The sequence below is a fragment of the Vombatus ursinus genome, unplaced genomic scaffold, assembly GCF_900497805.2.
Source record: "Vombatus ursinus unplaced genomic scaffold, bare-nosed wombat genome assembly UNPS02010461.1, whole genome shotgun sequence".
Classification (NCBI taxonomy): Eukaryota; Metazoa; Chordata; class Mammalia; order Diprotodontia; family Vombatidae; genus Vombatus; species Vombatus ursinus.
Window position 1 is genome coordinate 9,238,577 of NW_020950239.1, and position 21,974 is coordinate 9,260,550.

The 21,974-nt window shown below is 44.2% G+C and overlaps 2 protein-coding genes across 20 annotated transcripts in view; one reads left to right on the forward strand and one right to left on the reverse strand.

The window, feature by feature from the left end:
* CCDC158 (coiled-coil domain containing 158) overlaps positions 1–20,989 on the reverse strand; it is a 115,993-nt gene extending 95,004 nt beyond the window's left edge. For 8 of the 19 annotated variants that reach the window (XR_003568470.1, XM_027854578.1, XM_027854582.1 and 5 more), the window contains exons 1-3: positions 8,948–9,031; positions 2,730–2,769; positions 2,497–2,577 (exon numbers count right to left, since the gene is read on the reverse strand). Coding sequence is in view for 11 of the 19 variants with exons in the window: in XM_027854578.1 (XP_027710379.1) it covers positions 2,497–2,502 (6 nt within the window). In the remaining 8 variants the exon portion in view is untranslated. Of the gene's footprint in view, positions 1–2,496; positions 2,578–2,729; positions 2,770–3,741; positions 3,768–7,556; positions 7,657–8,947; positions 9,032–9,285; positions 9,365–10,066; positions 10,213–20,891 lie in introns of those variants that run through there. The other 11 variants (XM_027854564.1, XM_027854566.1, XM_027854565.1 and 8 more) reach the window with 11 other exon arrangements.
* A 421-nt stretch (positions 20,990–21,410) lies between these two features.
* The window catches only part of HPSE (heparanase), a 47,714-nt gene continuing 47,150 nt past the window's right edge, over positions 21,411–21,974 (forward strand). Inside the window, exon 1 of the mRNA XM_027854449.1 lies at positions 21,411–21,761. Coding sequence (XP_027710250.1) covers positions 21,526–21,761 — 236 coding nt within the window. The 5' untranslated portion in view covers positions 21,411–21,525. The remainder of the gene's footprint in view (positions 21,762–21,974) is intronic.

Genomic DNA, 21,974 nt, shown 5'->3' on the forward strand with positions numbered 1-21,974 from the left:
GAGAGAGAGAGAGAGAGAGAGAGAGAGAGAGAGAGAGAGAGAGAATGCAGTATTTTTGTATCTATATACATGGTTAATATCTCCCCTTTCCCAGCAGAAAACAAATTTCCTTGAGAATAGGACCTCTTTTGTATTTGTGTCCCAAGCACATACAGTTAATGCTTAACAATTTTCATTTATTTAAAATTAAAGATCTCTTAATTGCCAAATCTAAAGGACTCTTCTCAGTCTCATCCTTCTTAAACTCTCTGCATTCTCATATTGCCAATCACCCTCTTCTCCTTGATATTTTCTTTTTCATGACACTCTAACCTTTGTCCTCCTACCAATCCGACCACACTGGAGTCTCCTGTGTCAGCTCTTCATTCATATCACACTCACTAACTGTGGAGGGGTCCCGCAAGGCCCTCCTGGGTCCTCTTCTCCCTCTCTATCATTTCACTTAATGACCTCAGCGGCTCAATTTTCATTCCTATGTTGTTGATTCTCAAATCTACCACTCCAGTGCTCCACTCTCAGACGCCCTCCAGTCTTCTAGCTCCTCCTGCCTATCAGACATCTTGGACTGGATGTACTGTAGTTATCTTAAACTCAGTAGACCAAAAGTGAACCCTTTACCCTCAGACCCTCCCTCCTCTAGACTTCCCTATCACTGTTGAGGGCAACATGATCCTCCCAAACCTTGACTCCTCCTCTTTTCTCACTCTCCATATCCAATCTGTTGCCAAGGTCTGAGTTGACCTTCATAACGTCTTTCACATACGCCCCCTTTTTTCTCTGCCACTGCCACTACCCTGCCCCCATCACCTCACACCTAGACTATTGTGTAATAACCTGCTGCCTGGTCTCTCTGCCACAAGTTTCTTCCCATTATGGTCCATCCTCCACTCAGCTGTCAAAGTAATTTTCCTGAAGTGAAGGCATACAACTGATTAACAGACGCAGAGAATACCAGATCCCTCTGTGCTTATTACATAGTAACTATTTTTTAAAAGTATCTAACTGGGGCAGCTAGGTGGTACAGTGAATAGAGCTCTGGCCAAGTAGCCAGAAAGAAACAATTCAAGTATTATGGAAACACAATCAGGATAACACAACATTTAGCAGCTTCTACATTAAGGGACTGGCATGGAGTATGACATTCTGGAGGGCAAAGGAGATAGGACTACAACCAAAAATCACCTACTCAGCAAAACTGAGTATAATCCTTCAGGGTAAAAAATGGTCATTCAATGAAATAGGGGGCTTTCAAGCATTCCAGAGGAAAAGACCAGAGCTGAATAGAAAATTTGACTTTCAAATACAAGACTCAAGTGAAACATGGAAGAGGTAAACAGGAAAGAGAAATCGTAAGAGACTTATTAAAGTTGAACTGTTTACATTCCTGCAGGGAAAGATGATATTTGTAACTCATGAGTCCTTTGTCAGTATTGGGGTGGGAGTAGTGGGAGGGAAAAAAATTATATGTATGTATAGATAGATACAGGGCACAGGGTGAGTTGAAGACAAAGGGGTGATATCTGGAAAATAAAATTAAGGGGTGAGAGAGAATTATACTGGGAGAAGGAGAAAGGGAGAAGTAGAATGGGGTAAATTATCTCACATGAAACAGACAAGAAAAGGCTTTTACAGTGGAGGGGAAATGGGGGAAGGTGACAGGGAATGAGTGAATCTTATTCTCATAGGATTCGGCTTAAGGAGGGAATAACATACACAATGGAATATAGAAATCTATCTTACCCTACAGAAAAATAAAGGAGGAAAGGGACAAGAGATCAGGGGGCTGATAGAGGGGAGGGCAGATTGGGGGAGGGGATAATCAAAAGCAAACACTTCTGAGGAGGGACCAGGGCAAAAGAGAGAATAGAATAAATGGGGGGTAGGATAGGATGAAGGGAAATATACTTAGTTTTTCATAACAGGACTACTATGGAAGTGTTTTGCATGACTACACATCTATAACCTGTATCGAGATGCTTGCCTTTTCAATGAGGGTGGGTGGGGAGAGAGGAAGGGAGAAAATTTGTAACCCAAAGTTTTAAAAACACATGTTAAAAATAATAATTAAAAAAAATAGAGCTCTGGCTTTGGAGTCAGGAGGACCTGAGTTCAAATCCAGCCTCAGACACTTAACACTTACTAGCTGTGTGACCTTGGGCAAGTCACTTAACCTCAATTGCCTCACCAAAAAAAAAAGCTAAAAAAAAAAAAGTATCTAACTTAATAAACAAAATATTACTTTAATGGATCTCCTGTAAGGTGTATGTTAAAATCATATATCTTGAGAGAACAATGGATCTAATTTTGATGACACTCTGATTAAAACAAAGACATGCATGCACACACACACACACAAACACACACACAACCATGCTATGTCAACAGAATGCAAAGAAGATCTAGAGCACAGAGCGGGGCTCATGTGGTCAGTCTTCAGGATGCTCCAGATGAGATCCACATAGGATGGGCTGTGATCTGGGTCATGCAAGTGAGTACCTGCATTGATGAAATCCCAGACTCACGGGAGTAAGAAGGCCAAGGAGAAGCAGAGCTGGAACACTTAAGAAGCAGATGATGCTAAAGAAGAGAAAATACTTTATCCTTAAAATGACAAATTATACAAAATGACTTCACATTTGGTAAAAATAATTCTCACAATTATGTAACTTCAAAATTCCATAAGATAAGTATATTTAAAGTGAGAGATACTTATAGCATAGTAATAATACCTTAATTTTTGGAGATTATTTTCACTTATTCTAGTAGCACCTGTGAAAATAAAATAAATCTTTTAGACATTTTTATCCACATTTTTTCATTTGACCATAAGCTTTACTTTGGAAATGGGTCCAATCAATACTGAAAAGACTTTATTCCAATAATGACAAAAATTTCTTACATGTTTCTGCTTCAAGATTTTCAAAGAAGTTTTCAAAATACATTTCTTTTCTCACTACAATTCCACAACAATCCTGACCAAGTATTATCATTCCCCTGCCACAGATAAAGCAACAGAAGCCACTGGATGGTTAAGGGACTTTTTCAAGGTGCCAGAGCAATAGTGAGATGCAGGTCCAAGCCCAGAACCCTTGGTACTTAAGATACCTTTATGCTACTGTTATAACTTTATTATCTGTTGTTTCTACCAGCATTTATCTTCTCTAAATTGGGTGGTGAGCCCTGGGGGCAGCACATCCCTTTCTTCAAATAAAAAGTAATGACTGGTATTCCAGACCTCATCATTTGTATCAATGAACCAAGGACATTCCTGTTCCTGAGATTCATCTTAGTCTATCTAGTACATGAGTTTGACTTTTACCTTTTCTTATTTTCTCTGCTTAAGAGAAGGATCTTTGAGGTAGAAAGGAGAGAAAAAATGACCAACAGGGAATTGAAACCTAAGGTAAGTAGGGGGATGGCTAGTCACCAGACCCAGATAAACAACATTCCCAGGTAGAGAAGGAAGTGACAGGTGTGATTAAGTCACTATCAGTGATTAGGAAAAGATATTGGAAAATAGAAGAGGTGCCATGCAAGCGGAGGTCAAATAACACTTCCATTACCAAAAAGGAGAAAAGAACAGAGTCTGGAAATTATTGACCAGTGAGACTCTAGGGATGCTTAGTAAACTAATATCTATAAAAACAGGAGTGATCACATATCCAACTAACTTAATGTCCATGTTTGACAAGGTTAGTAGACTATGAAAGTAGGGAAATACTGTGGGTGTAGTTTACCTACATTTTAACAAAGTCTTTTCTGCCATTCTAGTGGAAAAGATGGACAGGTATGAGACAGACCTGTAGTTTCCAAAGTGCATGCAAAAAGATACATTAGGATACAAAATGAAAACATTAGAGCTTCAATATTTGTTTATTTATTTATTTTGGCTAGGCAGTTGGGGTTCACGGGTAGTATCAAGGGTCTGAGGCTGAATTTGAACTCAGGTCCTCCTGACTCCAGGGCCGGTGCTCTATTCACTGTGCCACCTAGCTGCTCCTATATTGATTTTCTAAAAGAATTTTTAAAATAAAGTTTTACTAATATTTAATGTATCCATATTTCAAACAGGCATGTGTCACACATGGCATCCAAGATATACTGGGGAAAGGGTTGGAATTCCACACTGAGGAGGGATTAACTCTACTTGTTCATTTACTTTCAGTCTATTGTGATGTATTGCAGTTTATGGACGACCAGTTAAATAGATTTACAGATATTATCTATTTGTAACTAAACTAACCTTCCCAAAATGGACAAATGTCTTTAACAGACTCCTGAAAAAAAAAGCCTTGAATTAAAGATATTAATAGCACAAGCAAAGAACAAAAAAGCGCAAAGCCAACACTTCCACTCCTAACACGAGTTCATCAACCAAATTACAAAGTAAAAACAATGACAAGCTAATCAGATCTGAGCTGATCATAAAAAAATCCAAAATAAGCAAGGAAACTTTAAATATGAATGTCATTATCAACAAACTTCACTCAAGAATATACTGTGGCTTGTGATATTAGCTGGGTACAAAAAAGCTATCACAATGAGATATTTGAAAGCTAGGGATTTTTTTTGTTGCCAACAATGTGTGCTCCTGTAAAAATTCTGATATCTGAATATTTACTATGAATTAAAAGTATTTATTAAGCACTTATTATCATGTACTGTGCTAAGTACTAGAAATAGAAAAATAGAAAAAACAAGGCAGATCCTACCCTCAAGGAGCTTACATTCTAACAGGGAAGAATAAGTGGTGGGCGTGGTGGGCAGAGAGGGGTATTATGGTCAGGAATGCCCCAGGGATGGTGACATAAGGTAACTGACTGACATGTACTTTCCAGGAATGGCAGCAGGGTCCATTCCAGAGGCCCAGGAGTAGAAGGGGAAGAGAGTGGTGGTTAGAGGCCCTCATGGATGGCTGAAGCACAGCAGAGAGGCATAAAGATGGCCAGAGAGCAGCAACAGTGTGAGGCGTCTGGGCTTGACCAGTAATGAATGATCACTGATCAGAAGCTCAAGACCCACAGCAGGAGGGCTAGGCTGGGGGCAGAAGATGAAGTTAGGCATTAGCATGAGGATGGCCGATGTGGTAGGTCAGGGAAGCATTAGTTACGATGATGTTGTCGTGTCCATTAGTCGTGTCCGACTGTTCATGACCCCATTTGGGGTTTTCTTGGCAGAGATACTGGAGTGGTTTGCCATTTCCTTCTCCAGCTCGTTTTATGGATGAGGAAACTGAGGCAAACAGGGTTAAGTGACTTGCCCAGGGCACACAGTAAGTGTCTGAGGCCACTGAGGTCAGATCTGAACTCGGGGTCCTCCTGACTCCAGGCCCGGTGCTGCCCTTTAGTTATGATGACTGATCACCAATCAGAAATCCAAGAGGCCAGAGTAGGAACGCCAGGTGAAGGTAGGCCTGGAATTCAAGATTATGTCATGAAGCTGACAGAGGAGCAACTTGGAAACAGAATTTGCTAATTAAAAATCATCCAAGTGAGTTTCAGTGGATTAAGAATCCATTTGTTAAAAATATAAAAATGTAACACAGATTCTGAGTAACTTGCAAGGACAACTTACTGATATCAGGGAAGATGGAAATGTACTAGCCAAATCTGAACAAAAACATTTGCACATTGTAAGATGGGACTGAAAAATTGATATCATGATTTAATAAAAGCCTCCAATGATACTTCTTCTGATGAGGGCTATATCTCAAATTTTTATTTTCTACTACAACAGTCATTAAAACCAAGAATTGAAATAATGAAACTTAGAACTAGACCTTTGAACAGCTAGCTCATAGAGCGGTAAACAAAGACTTTGGAAATTAAGTATATTCAATTACATTACTCTAAAAAATATTAGTATTTATATTTTAGGGAGAATAACAAAGGGTTTTGTATCTTTCAGGGAATTTTGTATCATAAGGAATATAAAAATTATTCTTAAAATATTTCATCCCTATCATATACTTTTAAATTCTTTTTATGTATATTCTATAATATATATGTTAGGACAGTAGTATAATTTGTAAATAAATAAATATACCTACAGTGGGAGCTGCTGCTCAAAGTCTTCTTAGTGACAGGGGCACACACTCAAAAAATGTTTTGTGACCACTGGATTAGCTGATAACCCAGTTAGGCACAGGCAGAACAGCTTAATGGCCAGATGTAAAGGCCATGATGCTTAATTGACAAGGTAAAGATGGTTCAATGACAAGGTAAAAGGCCAGCAGTCGAGTGCTCCAGGAATTTGGACTTTGGACATTTCTAATATTGTTGTTGTTGTTCAGACCTGTCCAAATCTCCCCGACCCTGTGGCCACACTGTCCACGTGGTTTTCTCAACACAGATATTAGAGTGGTTTGCCACAAACAGAGGTTAAATGACTTGCCCAGAATCACACATCCAGTGAGTGTCTGAGGCCAGATTAGAACTCAGGTCTTCCTGACTCCAGGCTCAGTGGTCTTAGCTTTCTCCTATTTCTAATACAGTCTTAGATAATCAAATGTGTAAATAACACCAAGATAGGAAGGATAAATTAGATTAAATACTGAACTACAGAGTCAGGGTTCAAAAGATCTTACCAGATCCAACACTGGGCTTCATCTATTACTAGCTGGGTGGCTAAATAGATGTAGCACAGAGCTTCAAGGCAGGAAGATTAGATTTCAGTCTCATCTCAGATACCAGCTAAATGACCCTGGGCAAGCAAGGCATTAAGCCCCTCTCATCCTGTTTATTCATCTGTAAAATGGGGATGATTTTTTTTTAACTTTCTAGAATTGTGAGGATCAAGTGAAATAATATATGTAAAGCACTTGGTAATCCTTTAAGCACTATTCAAATATCATTTATGATGGTGATGATGATGACAATGGGGATAAATGTGTTCAAAAAATTCAACTTCACAAGCACGAGGTAGGAAGGACTACAAATTGAATGAGCTGACAATGCGATACAGCAGCCAAAACACTCAAGATGATGGGTCTTCCTGACTCCAGGACCAGCGCTCTGTCCACTACGCCACCTAGCGGACTCTTTTAGGTATGACGTATATGGGGTGTTCAGGGAGGACTAGCCCCTCTGGTGTGAGGGCTTGCCGAGCCCTGTTCAGGGCTGCTCATCCACTTTTGGTGTCCATCTGCCACCCAACTCTCACCTGTGGCTTCAAGAAGCTGTAGCATGAGCAGTAGTCATACCCTGGTAAAACCATCTCAACAGATAGGCTAAACCAGACTAAGGATAATTGACAGGCCTCAAACCCATCACTGAGTTAGGGGGATATCTACCCCAAGCATGTGAAGACTTCACCCAGTGGAATTCCCATTGGATGAGAATAATTTGTTAAAATGGCCATAAAGGCAGTTAAAGAAAGCGCCGTAGAGGTCTTACAGCTTGGTCAAATATCAAAAACACCAAGGTCATCCAGTGCATCCTGGGCCATCGCCAGTTGTCTTGACTTTTGTCTTGCCGATGGACTTCGACGATTCTAGAAGAGAGAGTGAGGCTGACAACTTTGTACAACTCTGGCTCACTTAAATCCAATTCACTCACCAGTCAAGACCTCACTCCAATGACGTCATTGGTCCTCTTTAAAAGGAACGACAAAACCTTGCTCAACAGGACTGGGTCATTTTCTGCAGCACCAGATCTACTAAATATTTACAAAAGTCTGAGATGTCAATGTAAATACAGGGGATTTGGATGTGAAACAAAAAAGCTTTCTTATGCAAAACTAATTTTCTCCCTAAGCAGCTGACCTCTCTTAATTTACCAACTGGCCTGATCAAAAAGCTCTGTCAGGATTTCCAAGGCCCCTAGAACAAAGGCCATTTCAAAAAGAAAGTCTACAGGTAGCCTTTCTTGGCAGGAATGGAATCTAGACTGAAAATTCCTGAGAGTGACCTAATCTGGGGTCACCAAAACTTGGCACAGGTGGTTTAAAATGGGTTCTATCTAAAAAGTGGCAGAGTTTTCAAATGGGCTTAGCAATTATGATTTGAGAGGTACACAACTGGAAAAGGAGAGGGGTCAGCCAGGTAGCAATAATAACCAATGGCCATTCTACTTGCTCTTCCCAAGGCACAAGTCAGACCTGTCAAAACTTGTCAGACTTGACATTTTGGACTCTGGTCAAAAATCTTCTGTGCCTTCTCATTTCCTGTAAGACACAAACTCCACATCCTGTTAAGATCCTCAATCATCTGCTTCCCACCTACTTTTCAAATTCAAGACAAACCATTCCTTAAATGTGATCTTTCATCTCTCACATGTGTCAACTTAGAGACCAGCTCCCATACCTGGAATGTACATCCTCCTCTCCTCACTGCCACTCCTCAGAAACTATTTCTTCTTTCAGGGTGCAGCTGGGGTGACACCTCCTCTGGGAAGCCTTCCCTGAACTCCTCCTTTTTAAGTATCCTTTCTGTTCTCAATTTTCCTGGCATTGCATTATACTTGTTGATTTTTTTTTTGTTCTCTTGCATATAAATTATATGCAAAGTGTCCCCGGGAGACTTCAGAAACAACCTGCATATTGTGTACGTAAATTCCTTGAGGACTTTTTTTTTGCCTTCCTATACCTAATTCCTAGTGTTAACAGGGTTTAGGTCTCCAACCTGAGAATGACTAAACAGCAGACCAGAGACAAAGTACCAGTAATCAGGTAACCATTTAATCGGTTAGTTTCATTATGAGGCACAGATCTGCAAATTGGGAATTCTCCTGATCAGAATTCCACCTTGCTGAAGGGAAGACCGAGGTTCTACACATAACTCACAAGTGGGGAAGGGAGGGGTGAAGGTGGATTATAAACAGTGCTTTCCCAGGCTTGAGCGGTTCCCCACAACAAATCCACAAATGGAAGACAAATACAGTGCTGGAGTCGGGGGGGGGGGGGGGTACTGCCGCAGTCGGGGGGGGGGGGGGGGGGGGGGGGGGCTTACTTGGTGAGTCACAGGACCAGAGTTCTGTGCCTGGAACAGGTTCTACACTCAGTCAGTCAATCAATCAAACAGTTTTTGAGTCGTTTCACTTCGGGTACACAGGCAGAAGGACGCCAGTGATCGTGAGCCTGGCCAAAGCTTGCCTGATCAGTCCAAGCTGTACTGTGAGTCTGACTCAATAGAGGGGCGATTCTGGAAGCTCTAATCCCCTGGCATAGTCATTATAATTCCCTCCACACTAGGAGAGGGTCCGGCCACCGGACTCCGATGGCTCTGGAGGAGCGCCCGAGGGTGACACCTTGGCAGGGCTCTGCCCCCCTCAAATCCCCTTCACTCACAAGCCGCTACATCACGGGTCCTCTCCCAGCACCCAGCAGGCATCCGGCAGCCTGGAGTCGCCTTCTGCGGCCCCCGAAGGCCACGAGGACGCGGCTTCAGCAGAACAAGGCACGGCGGGCACGATGCCCACCCGCTTCGGACCAGAGCCTCCCTCCGCCTCGCGGGAGGGGGGCAGGGGCCGCACCTCGTTCACCATCTGACTCACAGAAGGGCTGCTGCAGGCCCAGGAGGGTTAGGTGGCCCGTCCGAGGACGGCGGACCGCGCCGGGGCCGGGCTGGGCACCCGTGACACCCGCACCCCGCAGGGCGGAGGCGTTAACCTTCCTACGGGGCCAGGCACCCAGACAAGCGCACGGTCACAAACACCTGGCGGGTCAGCGGCTTCGGCCACGCAGCCCCGCGTGCGTGGGGAGGGGCGGCGGGCAGGAGCGCAAGTCCCTCGGGCCCCGGCTCCCTCCCGAGAAGCGCGGGCACGCTTTGACTTTACCCCCAAGCCGCTTCTGCCCCATTGGAGGCGGGTCCGGTCCAGCCTCCGCCCGCCGCGGCGCATGCGCAGCGCAGGCTCGGATTCCACGGGAGGGGGGAGAGCGGCGCGGGAGCGCAGACCCTGCTCGCTTCGGGCTCCAGGGGGCGCTGTGCGCCGCTTACCAGACCCTCTCCCCGCCCTCAGGCCGACAGGGGGCGGGCCCAGCCTGACGGAGGCCCCTCCCCCCGCCCCGCCTCAATGGCCGCGTCACCACCGGCTCCACCCTGTCTGTCCCAGCGCCTCCTCCGTTTTACCTGAAAAGATCCACCCCATCCCAGAAGACCTGCAGCACCACCGGGGGGACTCAGGAGGGCTCGGCGGCCGCGCGTGGAGCGGCTGAGCGCCGGGGTGGGGGGGGAATGGTCGCCGTTCTCTTTCCCCCGACCCCGGCGATGGAGGCTCCTCGTTGGTAACAAGGACGGGTGGCTACGGCCTCCTCCCCTCCCTGCCCCTCCCACACCCCGACCCGTGTGCGCGCGCCTCCGCGCAAGATCCGGGCCCCAGTCCTCGAGCTCGCCTGGGCGACCGTTTGCATGCGCGAGAAGGGGGCGGGGCACTCAACCGCCTGCCCATCCTCCTCGTGGCCCGCCTCCCGACGCCGCCGTAACCCGGAGTAACGAGGGCGGGCGAATGAGGAGGCTCCAGGGGCGGGCTGGAGAGCGCGAGCCAATCAGAGGTGCAGCTCGCTCGGAGGAGGCGGGGCTTTCGAAGTGCCACGCCCCTTAGAGCGCTCGAGCACGTGGCGCTCCGGCTTCCCAGGGCTCAGCTCCGGTGCCCTTGGCGAGCGCCTCCAGACCAACTGCTCCAGGCCCAGGCCGCGGCCACCGTGACAGAGGACCTGGATTCGAATCCCGCCTCCCTGCCGAGCCCCTTACTCTGGGCCTCAGTTTCCTCCTCTGTAAAATAAGGAGGCGGGGCTAGCAACTTTTTATTCTCCCCTTTACACTCTGAAAAAAGCCTTCATTCTCCCTCGAGGAGTTGTGTGTGTGGATTTTATCCGTAGTTATCACATTAGACAGTAAAACGTCTTGATGTGATGAAAGCAGTCGTGACCTCGTAGGTTTCCGTGGGGACCCCCTCGGAACTGCCCCCCAGCTCTCAGTGCAGGACCCTGTGGTCCCTTGAGGTGGGTGGGCTTGAGGTAGCGGATTCCAGCCCTGGAGAGAGAGAGAAAGAAAGAGAGAGAGAGAAAGAAGAGAAAGGAAGGAAAGAAGAAAGGGAAAGAAAAGAGAAGACAGACTCCTGGAAAGTTTGCTTTTAAGAGACAGGGCATCCTAATGAGTAGAGAGAGGCTCCCCTCTACTTGGGAGTGAATCCTCTGGCTGCGATAATTCATGGAACAAAGAAAATGCGACTGGAGCCTGAATAGAATCCCTTTCTGCAGTGATGGATGGTGGCACGTTGACCAGCAAGGAGAGCAGAGTGGAGAGCAGGATTGGGGGGGGGGTTGGGGGTCTGCATTGTTGGAAAGGACCTCTTTAGTCAACTCTCCTGGTTTATGGACTTGTCCATGGTCAAGCATTAGGGGCAGGCTTTGAATCCAGGTCTACTCAACCTCAATCAATCCACAGCCATTATTAAGCACCTGCCAGATGCTTGGTGTTTGGATGCCTGCCCACAGGAAGCTGACTTACAGTGGATTGAAAGCTAGGGTTAGGGTCAGGAAAACCTGAGTTAAAATCTGACCTCAGACATTTACTAGCTGTGTGACCTTGGGCACCTCTATTTACTTCAGTTTCCTCAACTGTAAAATGAGGATAATAATGACACCTACCTTCCAGGGTTGTGGGGATAAAGTGTTTAAAACGGTGCCTGGCAATATAAATACTATAATTATTATTACTGTTATTATTATTAGAAATACAGTAGGCTAGGAAGGCACTAGCAGTTAGGAGATTTTTTCATAAAAAAGATAAGGAGGAAGTGCTGAGGCCTTGAGATAGATGATAGCATGCCTTTTGTGAGGAACAGTAAAAAGGAATTAGTCATCAGCCCAGTCCTCAAGGTTTCACCATTTCCTCCAACCTTACTTAGCTATGTGGAAATAGGACTGGTGGAGGAGACAGATGGCAGGAGGAATCCAGAGTTGGAGGCTTGGCAAGGCCTGAAAAAGTGATAGGACAAGGGGTCAAAGGAGCTAAGATGGCATTAAATTGATTCACCAAGAAGTCAAGATAGGGAAGGGAGGAGAGAACAGCCTTTGCAGGGATGACAGTATGGGAAAGAATTTAGGAAGGGAGGGACTGGAGGTTGAGGTAGGGATGAAGAAGAGGATTAAGGGATAAAATGCAGAGGGAAAGATGGAATGATAAAAAGATCTTCAGAAGAAGGAATCTGGAATGCTGTACATGGGTAGAGGTGAGGTCATGGGCATGACCTCTGTGTGTAGCTGAGATGGAGTGGAGGGCAAGTCTTGGGAATTTAGTAGATTGTTGTTGTTGCTGTTCAGCCACGACTGACTCCTCGTGACCTCCGCAGACCACAACACACCCATACTGTCCTTGGGGTTTTCTTGGCAAAGATACTGGAGTCAATTGCCATTTCCTTCTCTAGTGGATTAAGGCAAACAGAGGTTAAGTGACTTGCCCTGGGTCACACAGCTAGTAAGTTTCTGGAGGCTGGATTTGAATTCAGGCCTTCCTGACCATGGGCCCAGCTCTCTACCCAATATATGTCAACTTCCTGAGTGTAGGAGTCCAAACACCAAGCATTTGAACTCAGGTCTTCCCAACTCCCTCCCAACACTCTATTGTCTGAGCCACCTAGCTGCTTCCCTAAGTAGATTAAAGAACTTGAAATTGGGGTATCCGAGGGAGTGTGGGAATATACGTTGAAGTTCCCTAGTTATGAGGGCAGGAGATGAGGAGAAGAAAATCTATGAGCCAGGTATTGAAACTCATTGAAGAAGAAAAAATGTCTTAGGAAGGAAGTGGGTAACAGCCCCTACGATCTAGAAGGGCTGATAAATTTTGATAACCTGGACCCCTAAGGAGGAGAGGTAGCTTAATGAAGGTGGGTCTGGAAGTAGCAATGAGGAAGAAAGAGTGTAAAATTGAAAACTGATTTTAATTCTATCTTGAGACTTAAACCAAGCTGGCATAGGTTGAAATACTCTCCCATGCCTTACCTTGCTAACTTCATCCTTCCCCTACATTCTGGCAGAAATTTACCTAAAGGCCAAGTTTTTGTCTTGTATTTACCTCTACTCCAAACACAATTCTATCGTGAATTGATTCAACTTCCGTATGTTGTCTACCTTCATAAGGATCATTCAGCTAGTAACTGTCTAAGGCCATATTTGAACAATCTGGCCTCAGACACTTACCAGCTGCTTGGCCCTAGGCAAGTCACTTCACCCTGTTTGCCTCAGTTTCCTTATCTGTAAAATGAGCTGGAGAAGGAAATGGCAAACCACTCCAGTATCTCTGCCAAGAAAAGCCCAAATGGGATCATGAAGAGTCTGACAAGACTGAAACCACTGAACAACAATAAAAGCTGCCCTCATCCCCCCACCTCATTAAAAATGTCTACCAACTGGGATTGTTTTACCTTGGGCAGAGGAGGTCCAAATGAGGTCAGGCAGATCAAAAGGAAGGCACACCTAGGTTTAAAAGATCCAGTCAGCCCTTGCTTGGGGTCATTTGGCAGAAGGGAGGCCGCCATTTCTACCCACCTTGTTAACAGATTCATGGTCTCTGTTAATAAAGTGATAAAGCTCAGAAATTTTGAACCTCAGTCTACTTTGAGGCAGCTGGTGGCTCAGTAGATAGAACACTGAGAATGGAGTCAGGAAGACCTGAGTTCAAATCCAGCCTTCCTAGCTGTGTAACCTTGGGCAAATCACTTAATCTCTGATTACCTGACAAAATGGACCCACTGGATCCAGTGGAGAAGGAAAGATACTCCAGTATCTTTACCAAGAAAATCCCAACTGGAGTCAGGAAGAGTTGGGCACGACTGAACAACAACAGCAAACTACCTTCATTAGTTTCTTTCCTCACAGAAGTATTCCCACCTCTCCACCATTATGACCAGCAAGTCAGAGGTGATTGGAAAGGGTGATGTGGGAAATGGTGTCATCAGTAGGGAGCCATGTCTCTAAGAAGACCAAAAGATGGAAAGAATAAGAAAGGCTTAAGATGAAAGGAAATTTTTTTTTTTATGGAGCAAGCATTCCAGAGGGCACATCTGGATTGGAACACTGGAGAGAGGGCTGAGGTGGATAGGTGTGAGAAACCATCAAGGCAAGGATGGGGAATGGGCTCATGGCCTTTAGGTGTGGTTGACTATGTTCTGTGTTATGTTATAAAGGTGGTTCAGTGGATAGAATGCTGGGACTCAGGAAGACCTGAATTCAAATGTGGCCTTAAGATACTTCCTAACTGAGTGATCTTGAGCAAGTCACTTAACCCCTGTCTGCTTCAGTTTCCTCAACTGTAAAATGGGAGTGATATAGCACCTGCCTTCTGGTGCCGTTGTGAGGGTCAAATGCTGAATACAAAAGCTTCTTCCCCTCCCCCTTTAACAGCTCAGTGAGTTGGCAGGCCACTTTGCATGTCGACTCCTCCATCAGAATGGGAGTTCCTTCCGGAAAGATTATATGTTCTAACTTTTGTTTGCATCCCCAGAACTTGGCATGCTGTCAGGAACATAGTAAATGTCCAATAAATGCTTGTCCACTGATTGGCTTTCTATAAGATGTCAACCCAGCTGTCCTTATATAACCTTCCCAGAGGTTCCAAGCAATCAGTTCGTAATTGTGTCAGTTACAATGTTTAAAACTCAAAAACCAGTCACATGCAAATGGATAGACCCCAAAGAATGGACCTCCATGTCCTGCAGCCATCATTCCCTCCGGTATTTCTCTGCCTTCAAACAGCATATCAGCATATTCATCTGAGAGGAAGTTCGCTATCCGGTCTGTGATCTGTATCTCTCCTCAATATTTTTATCTGACAGACTCTTTATAAGTTGATTTTCGTCAATACTCTTTACACAAGGGTTCTTTTCCTACCCCTTTGAGCAACTAAACTTCATATTTGAAAGTGAAAGTTCCTCTAGTGCACAATTGCAGCCCTCTACAAATTATTTTTTCTAGTTTTTTTATATTTTTTCTTCTATAACCATTCAATTTTATCTTATTTTCAGTTCCAGATTCTCTCATTTCCTGCACCCCCCTCCCTTATCCATTGAATAAGCCTCAGCAAATTAAAAATTTGAGCTAGAAGAATATATGCAAACATCATCTAACTAAAAAAAGTCAAATATCCAACGCGATTATAGTCTATCAATACCAAATAATTTTTCACTCAAGAAATCAACATATAACATCATATAGAAAAAAGTAAACATTCTTTTTCATGATAAATATATATAAATGCAATTATATGTAAGCAACAAAATGTAGCACTTATAAAATCTTGCATATGCAAGAGATAAAGCATTAGTACGCATTACTAAAATACGTATATGCAAAATATATACAAAAAGCATTACATAAATGCATTTGTATCAGTATTTTATGGACAGTAAAAAAAAAAAACCCATATTTCAATAACAACAATGAATAGTATAAATTACAGGGCAAGATATAATTGTACATTATAATATATTTGCCATTGCAGCATTGTGTTTGGCTATGTGAGTAATCACCTTTCTGGTTTTATCTGGCACGTCATATATAGGTCTAGTTCTGACACTGTGATTTCTATATTGTTGACTATTATTATGATATAATTATAATTCAGCTCATCGAAGGCTTATGCCGGCTATTCCTGTCCCCCATTGATGCACCCTGTTTTCTCTCTATGACTGTGGTGTTGGGTTAAAATGAGATTTAATTCTTATCATCTGAATTTACATTCCAGTGTGACTGAGATACCTTGAGTTCTTTGTGACTCTTGGGCGTAATAATATATAAGCTCACCTTTGCCAGTATTAAAAGTTTTTGAGTTATTTACCTCTGTAAATCTTTTTGCAATATGCAGATGAGCCTGTTTACTTGGCTGTCCATCATTACTGTATGATGGCTCATCAGGAAGCCTGATTAACTCCCCAGTGAGTAAGAGATGGCTCCAGGTGTGTAGGGACCTGACCAATTCATGGAGCCATTTTGTAGGCTCAGTCTCTTTCCCAAATGTTATGGAGGAGTCTTCTTCTGGTGTTTGATAATTTGTGTGTTCCATGCTCACTGGTTCCTTAGCAGACTCTGTCACCTCTGTGAATATCTTGACAATGAATCCAGGCATTTTGCAATTATCTGCTTTTATTGGCATTTTATTCTGAGCTGATGCCATAGATACTAAGCCTCTTTCAGCGTATCTTTTAAAGGAGACTCCTACCATCTTCTTTATTACCTGCACCTCGAAAGTATAAATCAGGAGCTGTGGGTGGTTCTCTACTAAACATTAACAAATATGGGATGAACTCTGTGGCATCATTTCAAATAACATTATATGCCTGCATTAGACATGATACATAAAAATTTGAGCTAGAAGAATTTATGCAAACATCATCTAACTAAAAAAAGTCAAATGTCCAACGCAATTATAGTCTATCAATACCAAATAATTTTTCACTCAAGAAATCAACATATAATATCATATAGAAAAAATAAACATTCTTTTTTATGATAAATATATATAAATGCAATTATATATAAGCAACAAAATGGAGCACTTATAAAATCTTGCATATGCAAGAGATAAGATTCCATGGTGAATGAATGAAGGAAAGAAAAAACATTTATCATTATTTGAGGTTTTCTTGGCACATATCCTGGAGTGGTTTGCTATTTCCTTCTCCAGCTCATTTTTACAGATGAGGAAACTGAGGCAAACAAGGTTAAATGACTTCTAGTGTCACACAGCTAGGAAGTGTCTGAGTCCAGATTTGAATTCAGGAAGATGAGCCTTCTTGACTTTAGGCCTGGTATTCTATCCACTGTACCATCTAGCTGCTATCATGGTGCTTTATAAATGTTTGTTGACTGAGGTGCCATTTTTAATGAGAAGCCTCTCCTAGACTCCCAATTGTTAGTTCTCCCTCCCTTTTAAATTATTTGCATTGACTTGGTGACATAAACTCTGTATCCCCTATCCCACCCTACCTTGAGGTCAGAGACTATCATTTCGTTTTTCTTTGCATCCCTAGTTCTGTGCTGCTTAATAAGCACTTGTATTGAATTGAATTTAAATTGGCATTTGTTGGATTAAGTGAGTTTCTGTGGTTCCTCTGTGCCAAGCACTGTGTTAAGTTCTGGAAATACAGAGAAAGCTTGGCAGCCCCTGCTCTCCAGGAACATACTCTTTAATTGGGGGAAACAACACATAAAAGGAAGTTTGGCTACAGGGTCAATGAGAAGGCCAAGATATTCTAAGAGTTCCAACTGGTGGGGTGGACAGCAGGGCCTAGGAGTCTCTGGACTGCATTACTAGGTCAAATGAGAATGTAAGGGGTTAGTAGGTTATAGAGGTAAGGTCAAATGGGAAGGCCTGGTGGTCCTCCATCTCACTGAGAGGAACAGAGTTGATGATTCCCATCTCATCCAAGTTTTATGGGCAGTCAAGCAGCCCAAATGAGTTATGGGTAGCCTCAGCCTGTGGGAGGGGGCAAAGAAAAGGAGAGGGAAGAAGGACATTCTCAGCCATGTTAGGTCTTCCTGCCAGACCAGCCCACGTGGATTTTGGATGGTTGGAGCCAAGGAAGTCAAGGGGGAATTTCTGCTTAGTTTTAAAAGTTTCTAACATGTTTAACAATTAGTCAGTAAATATTTATGAAGCACCTGCTATGTGTCAGACACTGTGCTAAGTGCCAGGATACAAAAGAAGAGAAAAAGAGTCTCTGCCTTCTTGTGCCAAATTGGGAAAGTTTTATAACAGATAAGCAAACATCTGATTAGGATAGTGCAAAAAGTCAACACGTCTTCATCAATAACAGGTCACCACAGGCTAATTTCATTTCTTTTTTTGACAGGATTACTAAACTAGTAGATGGGTGAAAGCTATGGATAGAGTTTACCTAGATTTTAGCAAAGCTTTTGATAAAGTAATTCTTAGGAATAGCACTTGCTTTGTGCCAAGCACTGTACTAGGAGCTTTATAGTTATTATCACATTTAATCTTCACAACAACTCTGGGAGGTAGGTGCCATTACTATCCTCATTTTACAGATGAGGAAACTGAGGCAAATAGAGGTTTCAGTGACTTGGTCAGGGTCATATAACTAGTACGTATCTGAGGCTAGATTAAACTCAGGTCTTCCTGACTCCATGCCAGAGTTCTATCTGCTGTACTACCTAGTTGCCCATAATATTCTCATAATATTCAAGTACAGAAGATGAGAGAGACATGGATTAGATGATAATAAAATTACAGGAGTTCGGTATTGGTTCGATTGCCAGAATATGGCAAGAGATTTCTAGTGGAACACCCCAGGGATTTGTACTTGGCCTTGTGCTGCTTAACATTTTTGTCACTCTCTTTCCTTGCTCAATGAATTCAATACCTGGCTCACAATTTTTCTCTCCTCCCCAACTCCTGCACTTATCTTAGGGGATTTCAGTGTACATGTTAACTTTCTTTCAAATACCTTAACTACTCAGTTCCTCAAACTACTCACTTCCCATAAGCTACTGTTCCACCCCACCTCAGCCACATACAAAGATGATCATAACCTTGATCTTGCCATAACCCACAAATGTACTACCACTTCCATGTTCATAAATTCCAAAATCCCTTTATCCAATCATAATCTATTGGCTTTTCACCTTTCCCTCTGCCTTCTCTTATAAAACTCTACAGTTCATCTGCACCATGTCCTCCAATCCCTTGATCCCATCTCCCCTTCTCTTGCTACCCTCTCCTCTTTTCCCCATCTTGACCCCTTAGTGAACCAATTCAGTTCTTCCCTGTCCTCCCCTCTTGAATGCCTCGCCCCCTTATCATATAGCCAGTTATGCCCAGCCTAATTTTATCATTGGATCATTCCCACCATAGGAGCTGCCTTTGCTCCTACATATATTCTACTGAGTGAAGATGCAAAAAATCATGCAACCATTTTGTGTCCACTCCACAATTATGTTGCACAACCTCAACTAAGACCTCACTGCTGCTAGACAATCCTACTATACCTCCCTTATCAGCTCGCTATCCCATTCTCCACAGTGGCTCTTCCAATCCTTTTTATCCCTACTCAAACTTCCCACAAGTCTCCCTCCCTCTGCTTAGCAGAGAACCTGTCCTTATACTTTATAGATAAACGTGAAGTTATTTGCCATGAGTTTCCTCTTTTTCCCTCTTCATCTCCTATCACTCAGATGCCATCTGTCACTATCTCCCCCTTCATCCTGTCTCACATAATGAAGTGGCCTTCTTCCTTACCTCTATTTGTTCAAGGGCTCACATTCTACTCCATCTTCTCCAACAGATTGCCCCCTCTGTCATCCCCACTCTTTTACTTATTTTCAAACCCCCCCCCTTACTACTGGCTCATACCCTACTGCCTATAAACATGCCCATGTCTTCCCCATCACTTGATCCTTCTATCCCCAGAGACTATCTTCCTATATCTCTTCTGCCCTTTGTAATGAGGCCATCTAGAATAGGTGCCTCCACTTTCCTCCCATTCTTAACTCTTTACAATCCAGCTTCTGACCTTATCATTCCACCAAAACTGCTCTCCCCAGTGTTACTAATAATCTTTTAGTTGCCAGACCCAATGGCCTCTTCTCAATCGTCATTCCCCTTGTCCTCTCTGCAGCTCTTGACATTGTTGACCATTCTCTCCTCCTTGATAAACTTTTCTATTTAGGTTTTCAGGAAATCACTCCCTTATGGTTCTTCTACATATCTGACCTCTTGATGCAGTTTGGGGTTGCTGGGAACCCCAAAATGTACAGGGCAAGTCTGCCTGGAAAGAATTCAAGTTCTCAACCTTCTTTCAGTCAAAGTAGCAAGGTTTATTGTAACACCAAAAGTGCAGGAGATTCCTACTGAATCTGCAATTTAATGGGGGTGAGATTGATGCTTATATACAAAAAAGGGACATCAAAAAGATCTGGGTGGGATTAAGGAGTAGTAAATCCCTGGGATGGGCCAGGTGTAATAGTGAAAAAAGTATTAAGTAGTCTGGGGTGGGTCAAGTGCCATAGTGAAAGGACTGTCAAGTATCTAGTTAGGATGGGGTGGGCCAGATGCCTGGGATGAGAGGCCTCACCTGGGCTCATCAGGGCTGCTGAAATGTGTGGGAACATTCGGGGACTGGGTTGCTTTCAAAGACGTGGTCTTTTCCTTTTCGGGGTCCAGTTCCCATCACTCTCATCTGTCTTTTGCTGTATCTCTCTCATATCATGCCCTCTAATTGTAGGTGTCCCTCAGGGTTTTTTCCTAGGTCCTCTTCTCTCCCTCCTTGCTATTTCACTTGGTGATCTCATGAGCTCCCATGGGTTTAATTACTATGCTGTTGATTCTCAAATCTATCTATCCTGTCCCAAACTCTGTGCTGACCTCAAATCTTGCATTTCTAATTGACTTTCAAACATCTTGAACTGGATATCCAGTAGACGTCTTACATTTAATCTGTCCAAAATGGAATTCATTATCTTTCCCCCTAAACCACCTCCTTTCCCTTCCCTATTACTGCAGAGGGCACCACCATCTTCCTAGTCCCGCAGGCTCACAACCTAGGAGTCTTGCTGGATTTCTTACCATCTCTCACCTCTCATGTCCAATTTATTGCCGGAGCTTGTCGATTTCATTTCTGTAACATCTCTTGAATAAGCCCCCTTCTTTCTGACACTGCCCCCACTCTAGTGCAGGTCCTCATCACCTCATGCCTGGAGCCTGCTAGTGGGTCTGCCTGCCTGCCTCAGACCCCTTCCCTCTTCCATTTATCCTCCATTCAGCCACTACCAGGATTTTCCTACAGAGAAGTTCAAATTATTTCCCTCCTCTCCTCCCCTAATAAACTCTAGTGGCTCCCTATTCCCTCCAGGATCAAATGCAAACTTCTCTATTTGGCACTCAAAGACCTTCATAACTTAGTTCCTTCTCATCCTACTCCCTGTAAGAGAGTACTTACTTTTTTATCCAGTGACATTGGTTTCCTGGCTGTTCCAGAAACAAGACACTGTAGTTCTCGGCTCTGGGCATTTTCTCTGGCTTTTTTCCATGCCCGGAATGCTCTCTCTCCACCTCTCCACGCACTGACCTCCCTGGCTTCCTTTAAGTCCCAACTACAATCCCTTCTTCTACTGCTTTCAGCCAGAGACAAAGTTTATTAGAGATCTGTCATATTAGCCAGACTCCTAAGGAATCTGAGCATCTGTGAGCTCTTGGCTAGATTCTTAGAATCTGAGCACCTTAATGGAGACTAGATGGACCTTAGGTACAGAAAGACTACACTACGGAAGGGACCTAGGCGTGGCCAAGTAGTCTACAGGGACTGTGAGGTAATAGAACTCTAGGGACCTGTACCACGTGGCCAAGAGGGGAGGAGGGAGAGAGGGAGGAGAGGAAGGAGGAGGAAGGAGAGAAGGAGGGGGGGGAGAGGAGAGGAGGGGGAGAACAGGAGCATGGAGGAGGGGTAAAGGGAAGAGGAGTTGCAGGGAGGAGGGAAGAAGGGTAAAAGCAGGAGGACGAGGATCTGCGGAGGAGGCGCTGTTCAGCTGCCGGTGCTGAGCCGCTGCTGCGGGCTCCCGGCCCCAGAGTCGGAGATGCAACCCAGCGGCTGGGTGTCGGTGATGCTGCTCCTGGGGCTCGCGCTGCATCTGATCGGGCTCCCCACGCCTCTTTCAGGGAGCCCCCTGGCGGTGACGGAGGGGAAGGCACCTGGCAAAGTCCTGACGCTCGACCTGAACAGGTCCAAGGTGCGGGAGGTGAGCCTGGCTTTCCTCTCTGTCACCATCGACTCCAACCTGATTACCCACCCCAGGTACATCACCTTCCTGAGGTAAGCTGCTGATATTCGCCGGCCCCTCTCCTCCGTATGCAGTCTGCTTTCTCCTGGTTTCCTACCTCCGCACCTGAACGCTGCCCGCTGCTCTCCCCAGAACTAAATACTTCCAACTTTGTTCTCCAATCGCGTTTCCAGGTACTTTCTGACGGCCTTTACTGTCCTAGGCGAAATCGCCCACACTGAATTGTTTTTTTTTTTAATGTGCAG